The following is a 23,522-nucleotide window of genomic DNA, read 5'->3' as shown; positions in this document are numbered from 1 at the left end:
TCCGTTGTTATATGCTCTAATGATCATCGTAACCAAACTAAAAAGATTTATTATACTTTTACATTAGAACTAAATAAAAATAGTTGATTCAAATTCCAAGTTGGTTGGTTTTGAATAACTAAATTAACATTTAATTAATTAGTTAATAAATTAGGTCAAAAGTTTAAGTTAGGAAAAGAATGACATACACGGATGACCAAATGACTTGTATAAAAATTAGGGATATTGGTAGTACAAGCTATAGCCAATTTGGTACAAGTGAATACGGTGTACCGAATATATAAGCTAGCTAAAATTTTGAAGTTAATATTGTGTTTATAAATGTCTTTTTTTATAGAATAAAAATTTATGAATTATGATATATTTGTTTTTTCCAACAAAAACTAAACACTAAATAAAGGTGTTATGGGGAAATCAATATAATAATCAACATAGAGTCGTAGATTATGTACCTAATTGTTCTTTGGCAGCTAAAAACTTCTCCCATTAATATCCAAAATAACTTTTTTATTTAGTGACCAAGATTGATTCTTACATTCTCATAAGAATTTTCGTGTGTATATATATATATATATATATATATATATATATATATATATATATATATATATATATATATATATATATATATATATATATATATATATATATATATATATTCGACATGTTCGATTAGACGATCACTAAACAAAATGGAGTCGGTCTTCAACTTCCAATTTATGTGCTAACAATGCTTTATTGTGTCTGTAATGATTGGGATGAAGAATTTTAAAAATGGGCCATAAGACACCTATACTATCAACAACAAACCAAAATAAAAAGGCTAGATGTATAATGTAACATGTGTCCTTTTTATATTCACTCAAATCACATCTTTTATTAACCCGTTTTTCTTAATTATTAAACATTCAAATATGCCATTAGATATTCCCCAATTGCCAAACAACCATTACCATTTACCTTACCAATCCTATGTACATTCGTTTCCATTACGATTAAAATAAATCTCCAAATCGATTAGTTTTCTTTCACATTATAATGATTATTATGCACCATATCTAACAAACTAGATTCTTTAGAAAATAAAAAACAAATACATTCCTTTTACCAAATAATATTCCAAGTCAATTGAACTAACATAACATTTGTATCAAATAATTAGATAAGTTTAATTCGTTACACAACATGATACAATGACGTTTCACCATTTTAGCTGTATCAAACATGTTGAATGCAGACTGATTCAGAGGTTACCAAACAGCTCCTAAAGAAATCGTTGAAGAAAATCTTTAATCGTATCAATATACGGTGACTTTGTAGGGATAATATGACCAAAATCATGTTCCACCATAACCGAACACCCCTCCTCAAACATCAAAGCAAGTCTTCTACTCTCATCAAACCCTATTTGTCTATCTTTCCCATTATCACTCCCATATATATGAAGCGAAGGACACTTAATCAAACCCCCCTCACCAAACTCCCCAAAATTACCAAAATACCCCGAACACAATATCACAAATCTAAAACCCATCTCACCTTTCAAAGCAACACAAGCCGCCATAGCCGCCCCTTGTGAAAACCCCAAAACCCCATCAAACGGTCCTTCTTCCACCACTTTTTCTCTCAAATAAACATACGACTCATCAAAACCGCCAGTCTGGTGCTCGTACTGTCTACAATCAAAACGGTGGGCCCCACCCGTTTCCCAATCCGTACCCATGTCCCCACTTTTGTCCATGTCATCATTCGGATCGATCAACCACGCGTACTTCCTATTGCATCCGGATTTCGGTTGCGCGAATGCCACGTCAGCGTTTTTTTTCTCTTGGTAAATGAACCGGAGCTGATGTGGCGCGTCGATGTAAACAAACTCCGCGATGTTTTTTAGTTTTTTAACAAAAGACGCGGTTCGCCCTTTGAAACTAGACGCGTTTTGTCGGAACCCATGTAAGCATAAAATCCTAAGTTTTTTCCGAGGGGCAATAATGACATTTGAATTTTTTCCATGTTCAACAAGCTTATCGTATTTCTGACATAACTCACAAACAAATAACTTTCCGTTTTTACCCTCGCACGCGTGGCACACTAACACCAACATCCGACAGTAATTACATCGGCTTCTAGAAGAATAATCATCAAACGGGATTTCACAAACCAAACAACTCCCCAAGATTCTTGGATCTGAGCTGGCAACCGAAACCCTATGATCAAAAACAAAATTCTTTCCTTTGAAAAAACCACCTTCAGGAAACTCTTCCATATACCTTTGAATTCCTCCATATAATTGAAAAACATTTTCAAAACCCTCCCCTTTAGATTTGATATACGCAGATGCCACCTCACACCTAATGCCACCTGTACAATACATTAATATCTGTTTCCCGCGTATTTTTTCGGAGTTATCATCAACCCAATTAGAAAGATCGCTATACTGTCGGATTTTCGGATCCAAAGTTTCAAAATTTGGGGAAGAAAATTTCCCGATTCTTGTTTCGTATAAATTTCTCGCATCTAAGAGCACGAGATTTTGTTTTCCCGAATCTCGGGCAGTTTCAAGAACGGAATGGAATTCTCGGGCAGATAAATGCTGCCCGGCGTTTGAAATTGAGAGTTCTGGCGGGTTGGGAAGAGCGCGGGAGGTGAAAGTGACGAGTTGTTTAACGATTCGGATTGAGAGAGATGTGAAACCGGTTTCTTGTGCTATTTTGTTGTTGCTTTTAGGGTTTGTGGATGTTGAGAGTTTGAAATCGGTTGAGGTGAAGGAAGGGTATTTTTGGGTGAGTTGGGTGATGTGTTGTTTTAGAGAGGAGAGTTGACCGCCGATTGTGGCGTTGACTCCGTGAGGGGAGAGGCGGATGCGGCCGAGGAGAGAGAGGGAGGTGCAGTTGGTGGTGTAGAAGGTGGAGAGGTCAGTGAGATTTGGGATGTTGGTGTAGTTGTAGTATAATAGAACTCCATATTCATCGTCTTTTGTGGTGTTATTGATCATGATTGTGATGGATTATCTGCAACAAGAATGCTGTTTGGATTTTCAGTTTGTTATAGCTTAATGTGATGATTGTTTTCTGTTAAAACTTACGATAATACAGATCATATACATTTAAAAGCAGGACCTTTTTCTAAGGTGAAGAACCATTTGTGAATCATTTATATTTTAATGAGATTCTTCATATTGTTATTCACATAAGTTAAGAGTGAATCACTTATTAGGTGCATTTAATCAAGACAATGGAGCAGATATCCACATACTATCAAACAAAAAGAAGTAATTACAACAGAAAAAAGAATAGTAGGTGTAGCAGGGATACCTGTTTCACTACAAGGGAGATTTTTCAAAATGCCAAAAGTTAGAAGCTGATGTAAGCCTTAAGGGATACCTGCAACGCCATACCGATACTAAAACATGGTTCAAAAGGGTAAACGGTGAAAGGAAAAACATTTGAAGTAAGGTCATCCGCCCTTTGAGGCATATCAACAAACACCTTGCATGCGAAAACCGATAGAACAAAAATTCTAGCTACAGATGGTGGAAAACATACATAAAGATGAAGGGAACTTATACAATATAGAAAAGTAAAGATCTTCGTCGGTTTTTGAGAAATCTAACTAAAAAAAGATGAATCAACTGAAGAAAGGTTTTTATTTTAAGTGATTGTACTCTTTAACGATGAATGAAAGGGAATATAGTACCTATATGATTTAGGAGCTTGTGGGTGCCATGGATGCGATTTGAATCGGATTCTAGTGGTTCGGATTCGGAAATTGATATGGTAGTTTCATCATCTTTTCCGGAGGGTTTTTCTCTTCGAAACCTCAATTTGATTTCTTTTCGCCGTGCGAGTCTAGGGCTCTAGGCCGTCTGAACTAGACCCCGTTGATCGGTTCAGTAATAGGCCAGATCGGTTCAGAAATTAAGTTAAAACCAAGTTTAATTTTACTATATTTATTTAGTGTAAATGTAACTTCCAAATTTTGTTTCTATTTATCTTTTAAAATCCAATAATATTTTTTTTAATCTTTTTATTTTATTTTGACACTTGTCTTAATAAATACTATAAAATAATAGGAGGATATTTAATTTCACATGTATAAAACAATATTATATATATATATATATATATATATATATATATATATATATATATATATATATAAAGAGAGAGACAGAGAGGTAGGTTCAAATGCTTCTAGCAACTATTGTGTGCATAAATGCACTAATAGAAATTTAAAAAAAAAATAAATCATTAATAATAAATATAAGGGTATAATAGTAATCTATACTATAATTAATTATGGTAAATTGATAAAATCAAATAATATCCCTTTTAAATTAGGTTATCGGTTTACAACCCTATAACACCACCACCCTTTCCCCGTCTTTCTCTAAAAACCATCGTTCACAGCCATCATCATCTTCGTTGCCGACCACCACCGTCATCATCTCCATCCTCAACTCTCCGTGCTATGCGTTCGATCCCAAACCACAAAACCTCAGCGGCCCTCTTCACCGTCGTTCCTCCACTATCCGCAACCATCACTCGTCTCCACTAGCGAAAAATCAATTGGATCCGAATATGAAGGTGGAGGCAAAATCAAATGATCAATGAAGTGGGATACGAAAATTAGATTGATCGGTAAAAATTTGATACTTAAATCGATAGACAAGGTATGCATAAAAAATTCAATCTTTTGGAATCTTAATTAATTTGGACGTTTGTGTATAAATTAATGTTTGATTTTGGTGAAGTTTAATCTTATTATTTATTTGTATCAAAACCTTGCAACTTGATTTGGGTTTTTCTAATTATCAAATATCTATAAGAAAAATAAGTGATTTAGTACTCATGAAGAAAGATAGTAGGTTTACCATTTTCTTAATATAAAATCTATATAGTAGTATGTAATCATTCAATTATACTATGTATTTACGTCTAAAATAATTCAGATGTGATTTCTTTTACATATAAAGCTCTCATATACACTTGATTTTTTTTTTTGCATTTTTGAGGTTGCAGTCCCTTTTCCGAACAAAACCATAAACAACCCTGATAGTTTTAGCTTCTACTGGAATGAAATCTTGAATTCCGATTCTGTCAAAATAGAATCTTGAATTCCAAGTTAACTTAAGCAGTAAATTACCAAACACACCACATAATGTCATCTCGTAAGCTAACTTACCTACCGATCTCTTTATCGGTATGTTCTTATTAGCTTTTCTATGGTTTTGTGTGATTTTTGTTTTAGAATGTCAATCTCACAGAATGTGAGCGTATTTTGGTTCAATTTGTGATTTTGAATTTCAATTTCTATTGTCCATTGTTATTGTATATTTGGAACCTAAAATTATATTAGTAGTAAATACAATACCTTTGAATGTATTCTATGTATTCTGTCGAAATAAAATAAATCTATTCTGCTAGAATATATTCTATATATTCTGTCATATTCTATGTATTCTTTCAAAATATATAAAGTAATAGTTAATTGCAAGTAACATATTTTTAACTATTATTAGTTTTTTGTTGTAACTCGCATGTGCTCATCTGACCAATAACCTCGGGCGGTACTGACCCACCCTGACCGCCCTCTCCTGCTCCCGATCCCGATCTCAGATACTTCTCATTAACTCGGGAACCAACCCCCAACTCATCCCTAGAGGTCATGGTTTCTTTGATACGCGTATGGGTCCTGTGCTTTCAGTAGTACGGGCCCATACTACCTTCCACACCTACCCATATTTGTATAAATTATACCACAACACCCTAGTGAAGAACATACATAACAAGCACTCAACCCACACTCCTAGAGGAACATTGGAAATCTCCTACAAAAGAAACCCTAGGCTAACAGGCATCATAAATCAGGCAACATTATCATGAAATCCTGAAGATCCCTAGCCTAGTACTAGCATGTTGTTCTATCAAAGCTCAAAAACAAATATCATGTATGGTATTTTGAGGTTACTTACTGGATCCGGCTGATCGTACCTCCGCGTCCTCCTTTACTCATTTTGAAAACCATTTTAAATTCTCTTTTGAAAACCCTCCTCGATTTGAGACTGGATTCACACGAATGTTCCTCCAATTCACTCAAACCAAGGCTCTGATACCAACTTGTAACGACCATAAAATTCCAACCAATTTAAACTTTTCAAAAACAACCCAGTTTCATTAAGTTATTACAAAAAGGTTTTCAATACAATTATTATCAGAGTCTTCCCAGAACCACATCATAAACATAATCATGAAGAGCGGTACGATCACGACTTTGCCTTGCCACGGTCTCCTGAAGAACCTGAAAAACATTAAACCACAACTGTAAGCCCGAAAGCTTAGTGAGATACCCCCAAAATACCAACCACATATACCATACACGCATAACATGCCATATCATAACAGAACACAGAACAACCATGCAATTCGGGTCTACTGTGTGACTGGTCCGCCGCACCAGCCTTCAGTCCACCTGGTCCACCCTCCGAGTCTAGCCACATACATCGAGTCTACAGTGTGATTGGTCCGCCCGCACCGGGCCTTCAATCCACCTGGTCCACTCTCTGAGTCTATAGTATGACTGGTCCGCCCGCATTGGGCCTTCAGTCGGCCTGGTCCACTCTCCGAGCCTCGGCACGTCTAGTCCGCCCTCTTGGGGCCTACAGCCTATCCGGACCGCTCGATGGGCCTTCGAGATAACCGGTCCGCTCTGGGTATGTTGGCCTACAGCACAAAGCAGGTCCCGCCTCAACCCAACCTCAGTCCAACAACCATGTGCACATAAACATTCAATCATATAACAAATCACATCCAATCAAACCGATCTAACAGATCACATAGCATTACATCATCCTAACTAGGATATCGACCTAACCGGTCACTAGCATATACCATCCTAACTACCAGGATGCAACACAACAAAGCAATAACATAACAACGATACCCGGATCACAATCCGATAAAGGGCCGGCCTTGGTGCCGTAGACCCTGTCGATATAGTGAGGATAACTCACCTCGCAACTACCGACTGAACAGATAAACCCAAGCTGCTCCGACCACTGATACGATCTCCACCACTGGCCAAACACCAAAACACTGAACTCAAAACAATGCCAACAATTACCACAATGCCCCTGGAAATCAACTGGTCAACCCTTGGTCAAAGTCAAAGTCAAAGTCAACCCATGACTGACTCTACTCGCCGAGTCAACCCGATGACTCGCCGAGTCCCCATGCACAGAACTTCCCCAATCCGCGACTCTACTCGCCGAGTCACCCCGAGACTCGCCGAGTCCAACAACTCTGAGTCCTTTCTCACTCAACTCACCGAGTCATCCCTTGACTCACCGATTCACGGCTCAACCAGAAGAAGGTTAGGACCTCACGACCAGACTCGCCGAGTCCGAGAACAGACTCGCCGAGTCCAAGGCTATCTGCAACCAACTCGCTGAGTTGTTCTTCCAACTCACCGAGTTCCTGCCCATCTTCATCCAACTCGCCGAGTTGTTCATCCAACTCGTCGAGTTCCAACCTATCTTCAAGCAACTCGCCGAGTACACCCTTGGGACTCGTCGAGTACCCCTAGATCTGAAACCATACAGAGGCTTTCCAAGCCATGCAGAAGCTCTAAACCATAGATCTACCCTTCTACAAGCCATCCATCACGTAAAGTGGCAAACTTTACGTGGATCCAAAGAGATCTAGGCATTTTACACACTAGGGCTAGGGTTTGGGACAAAAAAACTTCACCAACAACTCTTGAGCATGGACTTTATGGCTTTCTGGATCATTAACAACCTAGATCTGAGGTAGCAACCTCAGATCTTACACCAAACTTGAGATGGACCTCATTTATGCCCCAAAACCCCACAAATGAAAGATCTAGATGCACAAAAGCTCAAACAGAAGATTATTACCTCAAATGAAGGCTCCCACTGATGAATGAGCCAATTCTCTGCAAAGCTATGACAACCCGAAATTTCCATTCTGAACAAACCATATCAGGCCAATAGAAGTAGAGCAGTTACAGTGAAAATTCAGACTTCGAGTATAAGTTTGGCAGTTTTCAAGATTTTACACTTAAGGAGATATTAGGAGAGTGGATGCACTAGGGTTTTGTGCAACACTGTTATTCCAAGACTCTAGGACATTAGAGTTTGTTCCAGGAATAAAAATATTTTCTGCCAAAAATATCTCAGGATTATAAATAGAATTCTGAACCAAATTGGTTCATTTGTTGAATTCCATTTAGAGAAAAGTCAAAATTCTCTCTCACGGATCTTCGGGTTTTTATCCCAAATTGTGAGTAACTCTTTCTAGTAGTGTTAGAAAGCTTTAAATGTGTTCATAACATAGATTACATAGCTAAATCATCCGATTTAGGAGTTTACTCCCCAAGGTGTTCTTGGGCGGTAAACTCCTGAAACCAAGCCTAGATTGTCCCCCGTGATGTACTACTACCTTGGGCTTGTATAGGAGTGTATTAGGGACATGAAATCAACCAAGAATCACCCAAGTTTGGGAGTTCACGGCCCAAGAATATCTTAGGCCGTAAACTCCAAGAATAATGCTCAAAATGGTGCTTTTAAGGCACCCAAGGCTTAGACTTTATTTTAGACAAGTACCCTAAAGTGTTTAAAGCCTAGAAAACATAAGAAATCACTAGTATTGAGGAGTTTACGGCCAAGACAAGTTCTTGGGCCGTAAACACCTATAAAGGGGTCAAATGACACCCTAACTCCTTCCTTAAGCCAAGAGACCAATTTGGGCATGTACCTAAATGAGTTTTGGACTAGCTAACACACTTAGAACACCAAGAGTAAGGGAGTTTACGGCCCAAAAGGTTCTAGGGCCGTGAACTCCATAAAATGGTGCCAAATGGTGCCATAAACTCTTCTAAAGCCAAGTACAAAAGCCTAGTTTAGTTCCTAGTTAATTTAGAGACTTGAAAACACCATAAACACCCTCCCAAGGGAGTTTACGGCCGTAAACTCCAAGGGTATATGGTCCCTGGGCCGTAAACTCCTTAAAGGAGTTAATATGGCTCCTAAACACTTGATTTAGCCTTGAAACAATTCACCACATGAGTTGTATAATTGATAGGCTTCATTTAGGGGCTTTGTTGAGAGTTTACGGCCAGAAGTTTACTCCCCTGGGCCGTAAACTCCAAGACATATGGTCATTTGACCATAAACTTCCATTAGAGGCATTGCACTCCTTTGTTGCAACCCATTAGCCTCCAAGCACTTGACCAAAAGTGTTTTACTCGCGTATAAATGTTTATACTTGTATAATTAGTGTTTTAATCACTAATTATTTATATACATATGTCTCCATATGTAATTAGGATCATTGTGTGTGTCTAAGTCTTCACTTGACACCAAACACTTGTCCGATCCTTCCTTACGATAACAGTCCGTTCAATTCCAGTCACTTACTGCAGGTGAGTTCATACCCCTTAACTAATGTTTTAAACTATTTTTAAATGTTTTATGGGGGGGGGGGGATACAAGTAGAATCATGCTACTTATTATATCAATCACATGTGATTAATAAGTAGAATTATGCTAGTTATTACATCAATCACATGTGATTAATATACAACATTCAAATGATTTGGCTACTCATTAGCCATTTTACCAAACAGTTTTCATCAAAAGATTTTTATAAACATTTTATATGTTTTAAACTCCTTATTACACTATATATTTTTACTATGTATATTACATTTCAAACTTATTTACAATTGTGTTTTCAAACAAATGTTCTTATACTAAACTGTTTTATCAAACCCATGCCTTCAAAACCATTTTATAGATCGACATCAAGTCGATCTTTTCTTAGAAAATATTTATGTTCAAAGGTTTTACAAATCTTATCTTATGCTTTTATATTATAAATTGCATGCCTCTATATGTATAATTATATAAGAAATGTTTAAAAGACTTAGGAAGGCTATCCACCCTATTTCCTTTTCGCGCTTGAGATGTGGTCTGGTGGGATATCGGGTATTCGTCCGAAGGTCGTTTAAATATTAGTTATATATCATGTGTACTTATATAGTCATAAAAGGGCCTTCCAGTTCATCGGATATCCTTGGGTAGCAAGGGTATACCTCCACGTCCATACGTATCAGTTAGATTACTAGTAAACTACCATATGGGTAGTTTAGGAAGATACTAGAACTATTACTAGAACGCAATATCATACAATGAGTCAGTTCATTCATGAGTCAATACTTTCTAGATCATTACTGTACGTTACTATACTTGCTAGGTAGAGAGCACGTACATGACAACTATAACATTACATTACATTACTATACTTGCTAGATAGAGAGAACACACATTACAGCTAGCACACGTGGAACATTACAGTACATTACTATACTATTACATGATCACACTTACATAAGTACAATTACATGATCACACTTACATGAGTACGCTTACATATACATAGGACAGACGTCACTAGGTGCTATAGCATGGAACGAGTTCAGGATCTAACTATACTGATGAATCACAACGCAATTGTGATAGTTATATCAAGTATATATGATCATAGTAATGTGGATGCTCACGGCTTGCATACATGCAGTGGTCGTGGGTAGGTCCCAAAATCCCTTTGATAGGGGAGCGTATAGTCTAGGATCTAGACATCACATTATACCTTATCCTTCAAATAAGGCAGTTAGGTACCGATGTAGTCATTTATTTCAAATGCTACAGTACTCATAAGTATTACCTTGGTCTTAAGGTAATTGGTACGGTTGTAGTTCGGTACTACACCATAGTACTATTTCATTTTCCCATTACATTCACTTCGTGAATATTTCACACGACGTACGATAATGTAGACAACTATATTTTTGACTAATAATAGTCGGACTTGGGAAAATACACACTCTTACTAGAGACACACACAGACACTAGATTGCCTTGGTAGAAGGCTACATCGAGATCAGTTAAGTCTTGGTAGAAGACTCCTTTTGTTACTAATAGGAATCATAGGGATTTCTAGGGTTTTTCAAATGTTTACAGTTGTTTTACAAACATCTTCATACTTACAGTTCATATACAAATTCTTACATAAAAATACTTATATACAAATTAAAACACTAAATACTTATGATCTCACCAGCTTCAAAGCTGATACTCGCTTTCAAAATTACTTGTATCCTCAGGTCATCACAGACAGGTACCGATACAAGGAGAAAGGAAGATGGAGCTTGTTCAAGACTCATCTTTCATTTTGATTTATGCTTTAGTGTTTATCAAAATTTGACAGAACACATTTGTATAATAATTATATTATTAATGCAATGGATGATGTTGTTGCTTGTTTACTACTTTACATTGTTGTGATATTATACATGACGTCCTCCGCCCCAGAACGTTTCCGCCGTTCTTGGTTTTGGGGTGTGACAGATTGGTATCAGAGCATTGTTTATAGTGAATTAAGTATATCAACCCATAAAAGATATACTAACTATAAATACATAAGGGATTAAAAATACTCTGACCATGATTTTATACTTTAAATAATAAAATATTTAAGTAAGTATACGTGCTGCATTCATACTAAAATCAGTGTCACTAGGACAGTACAAAAGAATTACGATTGTTGGACAAAACAAGTGGGCTTAGAGACATATGGTCAAAACTGGGAAGATATAGCCTGATCACCTATATTATCCGAGGGTTGACTAGCATGTGCCTAAGTTTAATTGTGTGGTTGCAACAATGCTAAAATCTTACCAACCCTACCACAATGAGAACAATAGAACATAACATTAAAATTAAAATACTATAGGAGTATTTGGTGTTACTATAAGTACTTTATACTTGAGAACTAAAACGGGATCTTCATTACTAAGTTGATAGTTGCTAAGTGGATACACTGAGGCTATATGTAATTAGGATGTTATAGACTTAGAATCTGTGGAAATTTTACTTCACCCCTGTTCTGTGTGAATATGGATTTAAGGTCACTTATTCGAAGGTCTATCCTGTTTAGATTACACATAGCTGGTATGCACTTCACAAATAGCGATGTAACTAATGAAGGTTTTCTAAAAATTATCTAGATAATTCGTCTAATAATTATTCTCTTACCCTAAATTCTTGCATAGAAAACATAGCTAGACTCCATCCCATCGGCAACCAGTACCTTCTGAGTGAGGTCATAACTGGTTGGTTTGGAGAAGAACCAGAGAATGATCATCCTATCCCCTTAAATGATCACCATGATGAAGACCTTTCGGACGATGCTAACTCCGAACCAGAGGTGGAGAACCTACCCCGAGCAGCTCCCTTTCCAATTCCTAACCCTCGTCCGGCTTTTCATGGCCCGACCCCTGAGTGGGTGGAATGCTTGGAAACAAGGAGCCAAGGACAAGATCAGTCCATGCCATTTAATGGCGACCGAAGCGTTGACGACCTGAACAATGGGGGCTCAACATGCAGAATCTTGCCAATCTTGGTCCTCAGAGTGGCCCGAAATGAGATTCAAGGCAGGACAGCCCTACATCAGATTACCGAAGTTGTCGCCGATGCGAGAATGCATACCCTCTGCACCATTCGTCTAGAAAATGCTCACGAGAGATCAGAGAGAAACCATGAAACCCTGCTGCAAGCACTGGCTGAATCACGAGCCGAAGTCATAGAGCTCCGAGTACGCCAGATGGTGTGCGAAAGACACCTACTTGACGTGGAACGTCAACTGGCTAAACTAAGAGTTCACCAGAGGGATGACCGTCGCCAGTAGTAGACGCTTTACTTTATTTTCCTTATAAAAAGGAATCATGTTTTTCTGTCTATGCCCGATGTGGCATTTTCTATGAAATTATCTTGTACCGTAAGTACTTTAGTTAGGTCTTTATGCTGTCAGGAACTATCTTCTGTGGATATGATGTAAGACCTTTACAAGGACATTTTCCAGAATCTTTACATCGTGAATATCAAAGATATTGACAGCCGGCTAACTTTTGTGTCATTCTTCATTCAAGTACTCTTATCATACTATCATTGGGGTCTATCTGAAACATGATTTAGTCAAGTCACTGGACTATAGCGATTTATCTCCGGAGACATTTCCAAGTCTCTTTCAGTGGTTGGACATTGTTATTCACTAACCCACGATACCTCGGCTTGCACAACAAACGTTTTGAGACCATTCTACGAACTTACTTCTACTCATTACTAGGACTGCATCATAGGGATGTAGGTCAAACCTTCACGAACATACTTCCATTCCGTACTAGGACTGCATCATAGGGATGTAGGTCAAACCTTCGCGAACATACTTTCATTCTGTACTAGGACTGCATCATAGGGATGCAGGTCAAACTTTCGAGAACATAGTCGTACTCTTTACATGAACAATCTAAGTACATCAAGGGTCAACCAGAATCGCTCACAAAATCCTTATCTTTCGTGTTACAGAATCATGTCGTCATCTGGAAGCAATCAGTCGAACCGCGAAACCTCCGCTTTTCCTATGGATGCCGCTACCTTTCAAACAGCAGTTACAACTGCCGTAGTGGCTGTCGTAACCGCGGTCCTTGTGCACCGTAGCGCTATCAGTACAGTCAATGCTGCTGATGGGAATGAAGTTTCTAATTGTGGTATCTATCCAGGAGGTCGCCAAACAGTAACAGTCACAGGCTCGCAAAGCCGAAAAATAGAAAACAAGAAACGAAAGCGTCAAGCTCGGAAAGAACGCAAGAGATCCCAAAGGCTGGCTATGCAACAGCAGCATGTGGAAACCCCTGCCATCCCCGTACCGAGCAGACCATACGAAGGAACACTCCCGAAGTGTGACCAGTGCAACTACCACCACGAGGGAATGTGCCGAGCCTTGCAATGCGATAATTGCAACAAGATGGGGCACATTGCTCGTTTCTATAGAACTACCTCCACCACTGGGGCAAGCCTCGTTTGCTATAATTGTGGTGAGTTTGGGCACTATAAAAGGGATTGCCCGAAGAAGGAAATCAAGGAAAGAACCCATGTCCCCATAAATCCCACTCGACACTTCGCTTCTACCACCAAAGTTGGTGCTGTCCAGATATGTCACCAATGCGGTGAAATTGGACACTTCAAGAAAGATTGCCCGATAGCAAAGAATTCGTGTGCTGATGGGAAGATTCTCAGGATCACAGCTGCAGGAGAGCCTGCTCCGGAACCACGTTAAATGTAATTTAGGCGTTTCGTTGTAACAGACTTATAAACTATCCAGAACTAGTGCAACTAGAGTTTTACCCTTTTGTGAGATCTTGTCTGTATAGGGATTCTCGTGCTGCGTATACTTGTCTTTTGTAGTATATCTTATTCGCAGCAATGGTCTTGTGGTAAATCTAAAGTACTGTAACTCTGTTCATGATTGCACGGTTGGGTTTTGTCTGTAAACTTCTTATGTTCAAATCTAATGTCTTTAAGTTTCAGTATGATTTCGACATTATCATACGAATCGATTAAATTTGATCCGCACAAAAACAGCTTTATGCGTACATCTCTTTCTTCTAGATCACTTTTCCAGCGAAGCCGTCATATCAGCACACCGAAGTACTCATGCCAGGAGTACCTCCTAGTTATTTTCTTTCCGAAGAAATCCCCGAAGTACCACTCGTGCAGTACGTCAAGTTTAATCCAAGGATTTATGCGATTGATCTATCGTTGAGGAAGTTATACATAAGAGTGATATATAATCAAGCTTCTACAGGTTTAGAATTGATGATTCCACTTTAACTTCTTTTTCCCCAATGGGATGTGAGCTTAAAGAAGAATCAGTTATTCGACTACCTTTTCAATGTTAATTATATACGACTCGTATACCTGAAATTGTGATTGTGAAACCATGTATGAATTCTAATATGAACTTCAGGACGGAGAACTGCTTAAGTCTACGAGTAATCACATCATCATGTGAACAAACTTAGAACCCAGTACGACTCCCGTAAACAGATCACAACACCTACGGAGATACAAGAACAGTCCGGACAACTTAGCGAACTACACAGAAATAGAATTAGAAGACTAGGTTTCTCACCCTAGAGAACCCTAGTCATATTCTCCCAGAGATCGACGGATTGCATCGTATGTGCCTCGGATATCGAGGACTCCGTCAAGATTTTCATAGAAATCGTTATCTCTGCCTCGCATAGATGAAATGGTTGAGCAAACGCAAGGAAAGAATTACTTTCAGGAATGGACCTGAGATCCGAATATCACTAGTTCGAGTGTTAGGAAAGGATGTCTGGAAGACTATCTTCCGAACTCGATGCGGACACTTCGAGACCGTAGTGATACCCTTCGGATAGGACCAATACGCCCGTAGCTTTCATGAGCTAAGCGAATAGGGTATGTCTTTCTTACTTGGATCAGTTCGTCATTTCTCCATGTAATGACTTACTTATCTACCCTCGTAGTAAGAAGAAAATCCATAGAATCATTTCCTACAAGAGGAACTTTTAGCGAAGTTCTCTAGGCACGAGTTTTGAAATTGAAGAGTCAAATTTCTATGACACACTGTTAGTAATGTGGGAAATTTTGAGTACTCTTTCAATTTGTCAAAACCGTTGAGCATTTGTCGACACCAGAGACGCCAACAGTCTTTCGCCAAATTCTAGGTCTTACCGACCTACCGTCTTAGTTCATTCAGAACTCCTCGCAAATTACAGAAACCCGTACGACTTTGACCCAGCAAGGGGTGGCCCTTGACTGGGAAGTTAAGCAAGAAGAGGAACCTTTGGAATTCCAAGTGAGTGACCAAGCTCTTTAGGTTAACTCACTCTGGGAATGGCTTAATACGCTTCGTATCGCGTGGAAAGCTAAATCCAATATAGTTAGGACCTCCGAGATTCTCATCAGAATCGGTCCTGTGTCTCGCACAAACTAGCCCTACTCCGCGAACTCAATAACATACATCCTACTCTTCGCGTCTCGATCGTGGAACCATACCTTTCCGTTAGGACTCTTGTAAGTCCACTCGTCGAGATCCTCGCCTTCGTATTAGAACCGTAGTGACCCTCGACCGAGAGGTCAAGCGGACGAAGCAACGCCATCGCCAGTTAGTGAAGGTTCGTTGGAATGCCAACCGAGAACCCGATTTCACTTAGGTGCGCTAGAACCAATCGATTAGGAAGTTTCCTCCTCACGACTCGATCATTCGTACATACTTCCTTGCCTAAATTCTAATTTCGGGACGAAATTCCCTTCAACAGGGGGATGATGTGACAACCCGAAATTTCCATTCTAAACAAACCATATCAGGCCAATAGAAGTAGAGCAGTTACAGTGAAAATTCAGACTTTGAGTATAAGTTTGGCAGTTTTCAGGGTTTTACACTTAAGGAGATATTAGGAGAGTGGACGCACTAGGGTTTTGTGCAACACTGTTATTCCAGGACTCTAGGACATTAGAGTTCATTCCAGGAATAAAAATATTTTCTGCCAAAAATATCTCAGGACTATAAATAGAATTCTGAACCAAATTGGTTCATTTGTTGAATTCCATTTAGAGAAAAGTCAAAATTCTCTCTCACGGATCTTCGGGTTTTTATCCCAAATTGTGAGTAACTCTTTCTAGTAGTGTTAGAAAGCTTTAAATGTGTTCATAACATAGATTACATAGCTAAATCATCCGATTTAGGAGTTTACTCCCCAAGGTGTTCTTGGGCGGTAAACTCCCGAAACCAAGCCTAGATTGTCCCCCGTGATGTACTACTGCCTTGGGCTTGTATAGGAGTGTATTAGGGACATGAAATCAACCAAGAATCACCCAAGTTTGGGAGTTCACGGCCCAAGAATATCTTAGGTCGTAAACTCCAAGAATAATGCTCAAAATGGTGCTTTTAAGGCACCCAAGGCTTAGACTTTATTTTAGACAAGTACCCTAAAGTGTTTAAAGCCTAGAAAACATAAGAAATCACTAGTATTGAGGAGTTTACGGCCAAGACAAGTTCTTGGGCAGTAAACACCTATAAAGGAGTCAAATGACACCCTAACTCCTTCCTTAAGCCAAGAGACCAATTTGGGCATGTACCTAAATGAGTTTTGGACTAGCTAACACACTTAGAACACCAAGAGTAAGGGAGTTTACGGCCCAAAAGGTTCTAGGGCCGTGAACTCCATAAAATGGTGCCATAAACTCTTCTAAAGCCAAGTACAAAAGCCTAGTTTAGTTCCTAGTTAATTTAGAGACTTGAAAACACCATAAACACCCTCCCAAGGGAGTTTACGGCCGTAAAATCCAAGGGTATATGGTCCCTGGGCCGTAAACTCCTTAAAGGAGTTAATATGGCTCCTAAACACTTGATTTAGCCTTGAAAGAATTCACCACATGAGTTGTATAATTGATAGACTTCATTTAGGGGCTTTGTTGAGAGTTTACGGCCAGAAGTTTACTCCCCTGGGCCGTAAACTCCAAGACATATGGTCATTTGACCATAAACTTCCATTATAGGCATTGCACTCCTTTGTTGCAACCCATTAGCCTCCAAGCACTTGACCAAAAGTGTTTTACTCGCGTATAAATGTTTATACTTGTATAATTAGTGTTTTAATCACTAATTATTTATATACATATGTCTCCATATGTAATTAGGATCATTGTGTGTGTCTAAGTCTTCACTTGACACCAAGCACTTGTCCGATCCTTCCTTACGATAACAGTCCGTTCAATTCCAGTCACTTACTGCAGGTGAGTTCATACCCCTTAACTAATGTTTTAAACTATTTTTAAATGTTTTATGGGGGGGGGGATACAAGTAGAATCATGCTACTTATTATATCAATCACATGTGATTAATAAGTAGAATTATGCTAGTTATTACATCAATCACATGTGATTAATATACAACATTCAAATGATTTGGCTACTCATTAGCCATTTTACCAAACAGTTTTCATCAAAAGATTTTTATAAACATTTTATATGTTTTAAACTCCTTATTACACTATATATTTTTACTATGTATATTACATTTCAAACTTATTTACAATTGTGTTTTCAAACAAATGTTCTTTATACTAAACTGTTTTATCAAACCCATGCCTTCAAAACCATTTTATAGATCGACATCAAGTCGTTCTTTTCTTAGAAAATATTTATGTTCAAAGGTTTTACAAATCTTATCTTATGCTTTTATATTATAAATTGCATGCCTCTATATGTATAATTATATAAGAAATGTTTAAAAGACTTAGGAAGGCTATCCACCCTATTTCCTTTTCGCGCTTGAGATGTGGTCTGGTGGGATATCGGGTATTCGTCCGAAGGTCGTTTAAATATTAGTTATATATCATGTGTACTTATATAGTCATAAAAGGGCCTTCCAGTTCATCGGATATCCTTGGGTAGCAAGGGTATACCTCCACGTCCATACGTGTCAGTTAGATTACTAGTAAACTACCATATGGGTAGTTTAGGAAGATACTAGAACTATTACTAGAACGCAATATCATACAATGAGTCAGTTCATTCATGAGTCAATACTTTCTAGATCATTACTGTACGTTACTATACTTGCTAGGTAGAGAGCACGTACATGACAGCTATAACATTACATTACATTACTATACTTGCTAGATAGAGAGAACACACATTACAACTAGCACACGTGGAACATTACAATACATTACTATACTATTACATGATCACACTTACATAAGTACAATTACATGATCACACTTACATGAGTACGCTTACATATACATAGGACAGGCGTCACTAGGTGCTATAGCATGGAACGAGTTCAGGATCTAACTATACTGATGAATCACAACGCAATTGTGATAGTTATATCAAGTATATATGATCATAGTAATGTGGATGCTCACGGCTTGCATAAATGCAGTGGTCGTGGGTAGGTCCCAAAATCCCTTTGATAGGGGAGCGTATAGTCTGGGATCTAGACATCACATTATACTTTATCCCTCAAATAAGGCAGTTAGGTACCGATGTAGTCATTTATTTCAAATGCTACAATACTCATAAGTATTACCTTGGTCTTAAGGTAATTGGTACGGTTGTAGTTCGGTACTACACCATAGTACTATTTCATTTTCTCATTACATTCACTTCGTGAATATTTCACACGACGTACGATAATGTAGACAACTATATTTTTGACTAATAATAGTCGGACTTGGGAAAATACACACTCTTACTAGAGACACACACAGACACTAGATTGCCTTGGTAGAAGGCTACATCGAGATCAGTTAAGTCTTGGTAGAAGACTCCTTTTGTTACTAATAGGAATCATAGGGATTTCTTGGGTTTTTCAAACGTTTACAGTTGTTTTACAAACATCTTCACACTTACAGTTCATATACAAATTCTTACATAAAAATACTTATATACAAATTAAGACACTAAATACTTATGATCTCACCAGCTTCAAAGCTGATACTCGCTTTCAAAATTACTTGTATCCTCAGGTCATCACAGACAGGTACCGATGCAAGGAGAAAGGAAGATGGAGCTTGTTCAAGACTCATCTTTCATTTTGATTTATGCTTTAGTGTTTATCAAAATTTGACAGAACACATTTGTATAATAATTATATTATTAATGCAATGGATGATGTTGTTGCTTGTTTACTACTTTACATTGTTGTGATATTATACATGACGTCCTCCGCCCCAGAACGTTTCCACCATTCTTGGTTTTGGGGTGTGACAAAAGCCCCTTGCTCCAATCTTCTTACTCTTCAATTTCCTTCCAAGATTACCTCCTCCAAGGCTCTAATCTCTCACCAAGGAAAGCTCACATGAATTTAGGGTTTCTGGAGCTCAAAGGGAAGGTAAAGAGGTTAGGGAAGAAGTGTTATGTTCTTTATATAGGGCTCAACCCCCGAAATTAGGGTTTTCTCCACTCAGCACCAACTCGCCGAGTCCACCCATGCTACTCTCCGAGTTGGTCACTTAACACACGACCAGAGTCGCGACCCTACTCGCCGAGTCCACTCGTGGACTCACCAAGTTGCCCTTACACACTTACACTTTTAGCCCTTCAACTCTACTTCTGATATTCTAGTATGTTATAATTCTTCCCCACTTAAATTAGGCTTCGTCCTCGAAGCCTGCAACAACACATCTCCAGGACTACTCTCGCAATGCACCACCTGGCATTAACCAGGCCAGGCTCCTCAAAGCACAACCACCGAAACCCAAAACCCAATTTTCCTTCCCGCGGTGTTCTGACCACCGCTTCCAGCCGGCCACCGGCCTCGCCCTCTGATAACCACACCTATGAACTGAGTACCACTTCATGATACTTCACTCGCTCCAAATCACAACAATCACTCGACTCATACGAGCTAGAAATAACCATGAACCACCGAAATTCCCGGTCTGAGCCCAACCTTATCCACTCCATGCTGACAGGATGACACATCCTTTAGTCTCAGAGCAACTCCCATGAGTTCTCCACCGCAATTTCATACCCATGCTGAATTGGCTCTAGCATCTTCGGGTTGGGAAAACCCGATACACTGGCGATACCTCCAAACATCCCCCAGGATGAATTTCCACCACATACATAATTCCTTGATCAAAATCAAACTGGAAATCCAAGATTCCATCCCTACATTCCTTCCGAGCCTTTTGGATCTACACCCTTGGAAATTCCTTCCGTGATCTCAACAAACATCCAACCCGGATGTGATTCCATACCACAACCGCAGACACACTGCTCATCAACCACGATTGTAACACCCCAATCATAACTCTGCACTACTGCTTTCACTTCCGTGAACTTACACTCCCTTTTGGAGTTACATTCCTTTCCCTTTCTTTACCAAGGAAATCCACTTGGCCGCCTTGTCACTACAACAAGTGCCACGGTGCTCACCCAATACTACACCATTCCCTTATAGCACAACCGCTATCCCATGCACCACACATGCTCTGGATCCGCTCGCAAGGACTCTCAAGTCCATGCTCTACCTTCCACCTACCACGATCAATACCCGGGGCCAGACCTTTTGATGCTAACACATCGCGACATACTCAAACCATTTCCTCGTACCGAACAATCAACACATGCAGAGTCTTCAGCATGACTGGACCGCCTTACTAGGCCTTCAGTCAATATGGACCACTCTCAGAACCTTCAGCAGGTATGGACCGCCCTCCAGGGCCTTCAGCTTGTCTGGACCGCCCTCCGAGCCTTTGGCCTGACTGGTACGCCTACCGACCTTCAGTCTATCCGGACCGCTCAACTAGCATTCATCATTCCGAGTTATCCTTCCGGGAAACTCTCCTATGCATACTGTTCTAGCCCTCAAGGGGTTCCGAACTCTATCTCCATCCCACATACTTAATCCCGGCCCGATCCCCGGCCTTCCACAATCAATCACCCTTGGTCTGTATCCCGCCCCGTCTGACTGGCACTTGCTCATACCAGCCTACGCCCGGCTGACAGAACCACTGTTGAATCCCAACAGCTAAACAACCTCTCATACTTATCGATCTTCCGGAGAATCTTCCAATTCTCCCCCACTTAGAGCACTGACTATCAACCACCGGTCGCCATCACCGACCTCTCTCATCAACCCTACACAACACAATCCCTTACACGCGAACTGGTTCCCACTAGAACGAGCAACCTTCACAAAATCACATATCAACACGGATCATCTCGACTTGAAAGAAACCTGAACTTCAGCTAACCATTTCTCAGACTGCAGATGTTACCCTACATTCAGACCAAAAGCTAGATTTCCCACGAACAATCCTCATGAATGATAACCAACGAAATTCCCAGCACCAAAACCTTAAATCATACCATAACCCTCAAGGAACAACGAATACAATACCAAAAATCACACCACGAGACTAGCAGACATACAAAACTCCAAAATAATCACAAGATAACAAGACATCAAGAAAGAAACATACCCACAGCTGCATCCGACACTGCCCTGACCTCCTCTGCTGTAAGCTGAAAAGCACGACCCTGAGCCCTTGGGGCTCTGCTCCACCCTGACCTCCACCCGTAATCCTCAAAGTGGCCGGTGCTGGAGCCTGCACCGGTCCTGCAGCAACCTCTGGACAGTTGAGCCTTAAGTGTCCAACCTGATGACAATGATAACAAATCCTCAAATCCCGAACAGGGGCTGTCTGCCGACAATCCCTCGCATAGTGCCCCTCCTTTCCGCACTTGCGGCATGCACCACCGGACCTGCAAACTCCGGTGCGACCCTTCCCATACTTCCCACAAGTGTGGCTGCTCTGATCTCCCAATCAACAATCAACGGTCTTGGACCGTTTCGGCGCCGGCTGCGACTGCACCGGAGCCTGCCTCTACTCTCGCAACTGTAAATCAATCTCCAACTCACGCCGCCTGGTGGCCTCCTGCAACTCTAACAAGGTCTCGCACCTCTGCGTAGACACAAACTGCCTGATGTTCCTCTTGAGCATACTCAGATATCAGGACATCTGAGCCTGCTCCGAAGCAAACTCGGGGCAAAAAATCGTCCTCTCAGTGAACATCCTGGTGATCTCAGTCACCGACTCTGAATCCTGCTTCAGGTCCAGGAACTCTTGAGCCAACCTCTCTCTCTCAACCCGCGGAACATAATGAGTGCTAAACATCTCCCGGAACTGATCCCATGAAACCACAACCCTCTGCGAGTCCGAATACGACCCTATGGTCAATCTCCACCAATCCTTCGCCCCGAGCCTCAACAACTTCAGAGCACACCTCACCCTCTGATCAGCAGGGCATGAACACATGAAGAAACACCCCTCCACGTCCGACAACCATCTCATAGCAACAATCGGGTCCTGAACCCCATCGAAGGTAGGAGGCTTCGTATTATCGAAGTCCCGATACTGAAAACCTCTGTCGGCTCCTCCCCTTGCCGCTGCTACAGCCGCTGTAGCCGCTGCGACAGCCGTCTCTGTGAGAGCTGCATAGCGCTCATCAAAATACACAACCATGGCGGTCTTGATCGACCGAAACAGTTCCGACAACTCAGCCCGGAACAACGCAGCAATCTCATCATGCAGGATCTCATGAATCCTAGCATCCAACTCGCATGTGCTCATCTTACCAATAACCTCGGGCGGTACTGACCACCCTGACCGCCTTCTCTTGCTCTCAATCCCGATCCGGATCCACTCCCAGCATGCCTCGAAACCTCCATACTGAAAAACACCGCAAGATCTCAGATACTTCCCACTAACCCGGGAACCAACCCCTACCCCATCCCTAGAGGTCATGGTTTCTTTGATACGCGTATGGGTCCTGTGCTTTCAGTAGTACGGGCCCATACTACCTTCCACGCCTACCCATATTTGTATAAATTATACCACAACATCCTAGTGAAGAACATACATAACAAGCACTCAACCCTCACTCCTAGAGGAACACTGGAAATCTCCCACAAAGGAAACCCTAGGCTAACAAGCATCATAAATCAGGAAACATTATCATGAAATCCTAAAGATCCCTAGTCTTGTACCAGCATGTTGTTCTATCAAAGCTCAAAAACAAATATCATGTATGGTATTTT

At 40.1% G+C, this 23,522-nt stretch overlaps 1 protein-coding gene across 5 annotated transcripts; it reads right to left on the bottom strand.

Moving 5' to 3' along the window:
• Positions 1 to 1,117: 1,117 nt before the first annotated feature.
• Positions 1,118 to 3,894, bottom strand: LOC111908219 (rhodanese-like domain-containing protein 6). Of its 5 annotated transcripts, none has more exons than XM_023904055.3 (3): positions 3,694 to 3,894; positions 3,312 to 3,399; positions 1,118 to 3,022 (listed from the first exon to the last, which is right to left on the bottom strand). In XM_023904055.3, exon 3 carries the CDS (start codon positions 2,990 to 2,992, stop codon positions 1,265 to 1,267), a length of 1,728 nt encoding a protein of 575 aa, XP_023759823.1. In that variant the 5' UTR covers positions 2,993 to 3,022; positions 3,312 to 3,399; positions 3,694 to 3,894; the 3' UTR covers positions 1,118 to 1,264. The 5 variants fall into 5 exon arrangements, with proteins under 5 accessions (XP_023759823.1, XP_023759824.1, XP_023759822.1 ...); XM_023904056.3 differs by having other exon boundaries at positions 1,118 to 3,008; XM_023904054.3 differs by having other exon boundaries at positions 3,312 to 3,380.
• Between the last annotated feature and the right edge of the window lie 19,628 nt (positions 3,895 to 23,522).

The sequence above is a fragment of the Lactuca sativa genome, chromosome 7, assembly GCF_002870075.4.
Source record: "Lactuca sativa cultivar Salinas chromosome 7, Lsat_Salinas_v11, whole genome shotgun sequence".
NCBI lineage: Eukaryota > Viridiplantae > Streptophyta > Magnoliopsida > Asterales > Asteraceae > Lactuca > Lactuca sativa.
This window is presented reverse-complemented; position numbering and strand designations above follow the sequence as displayed.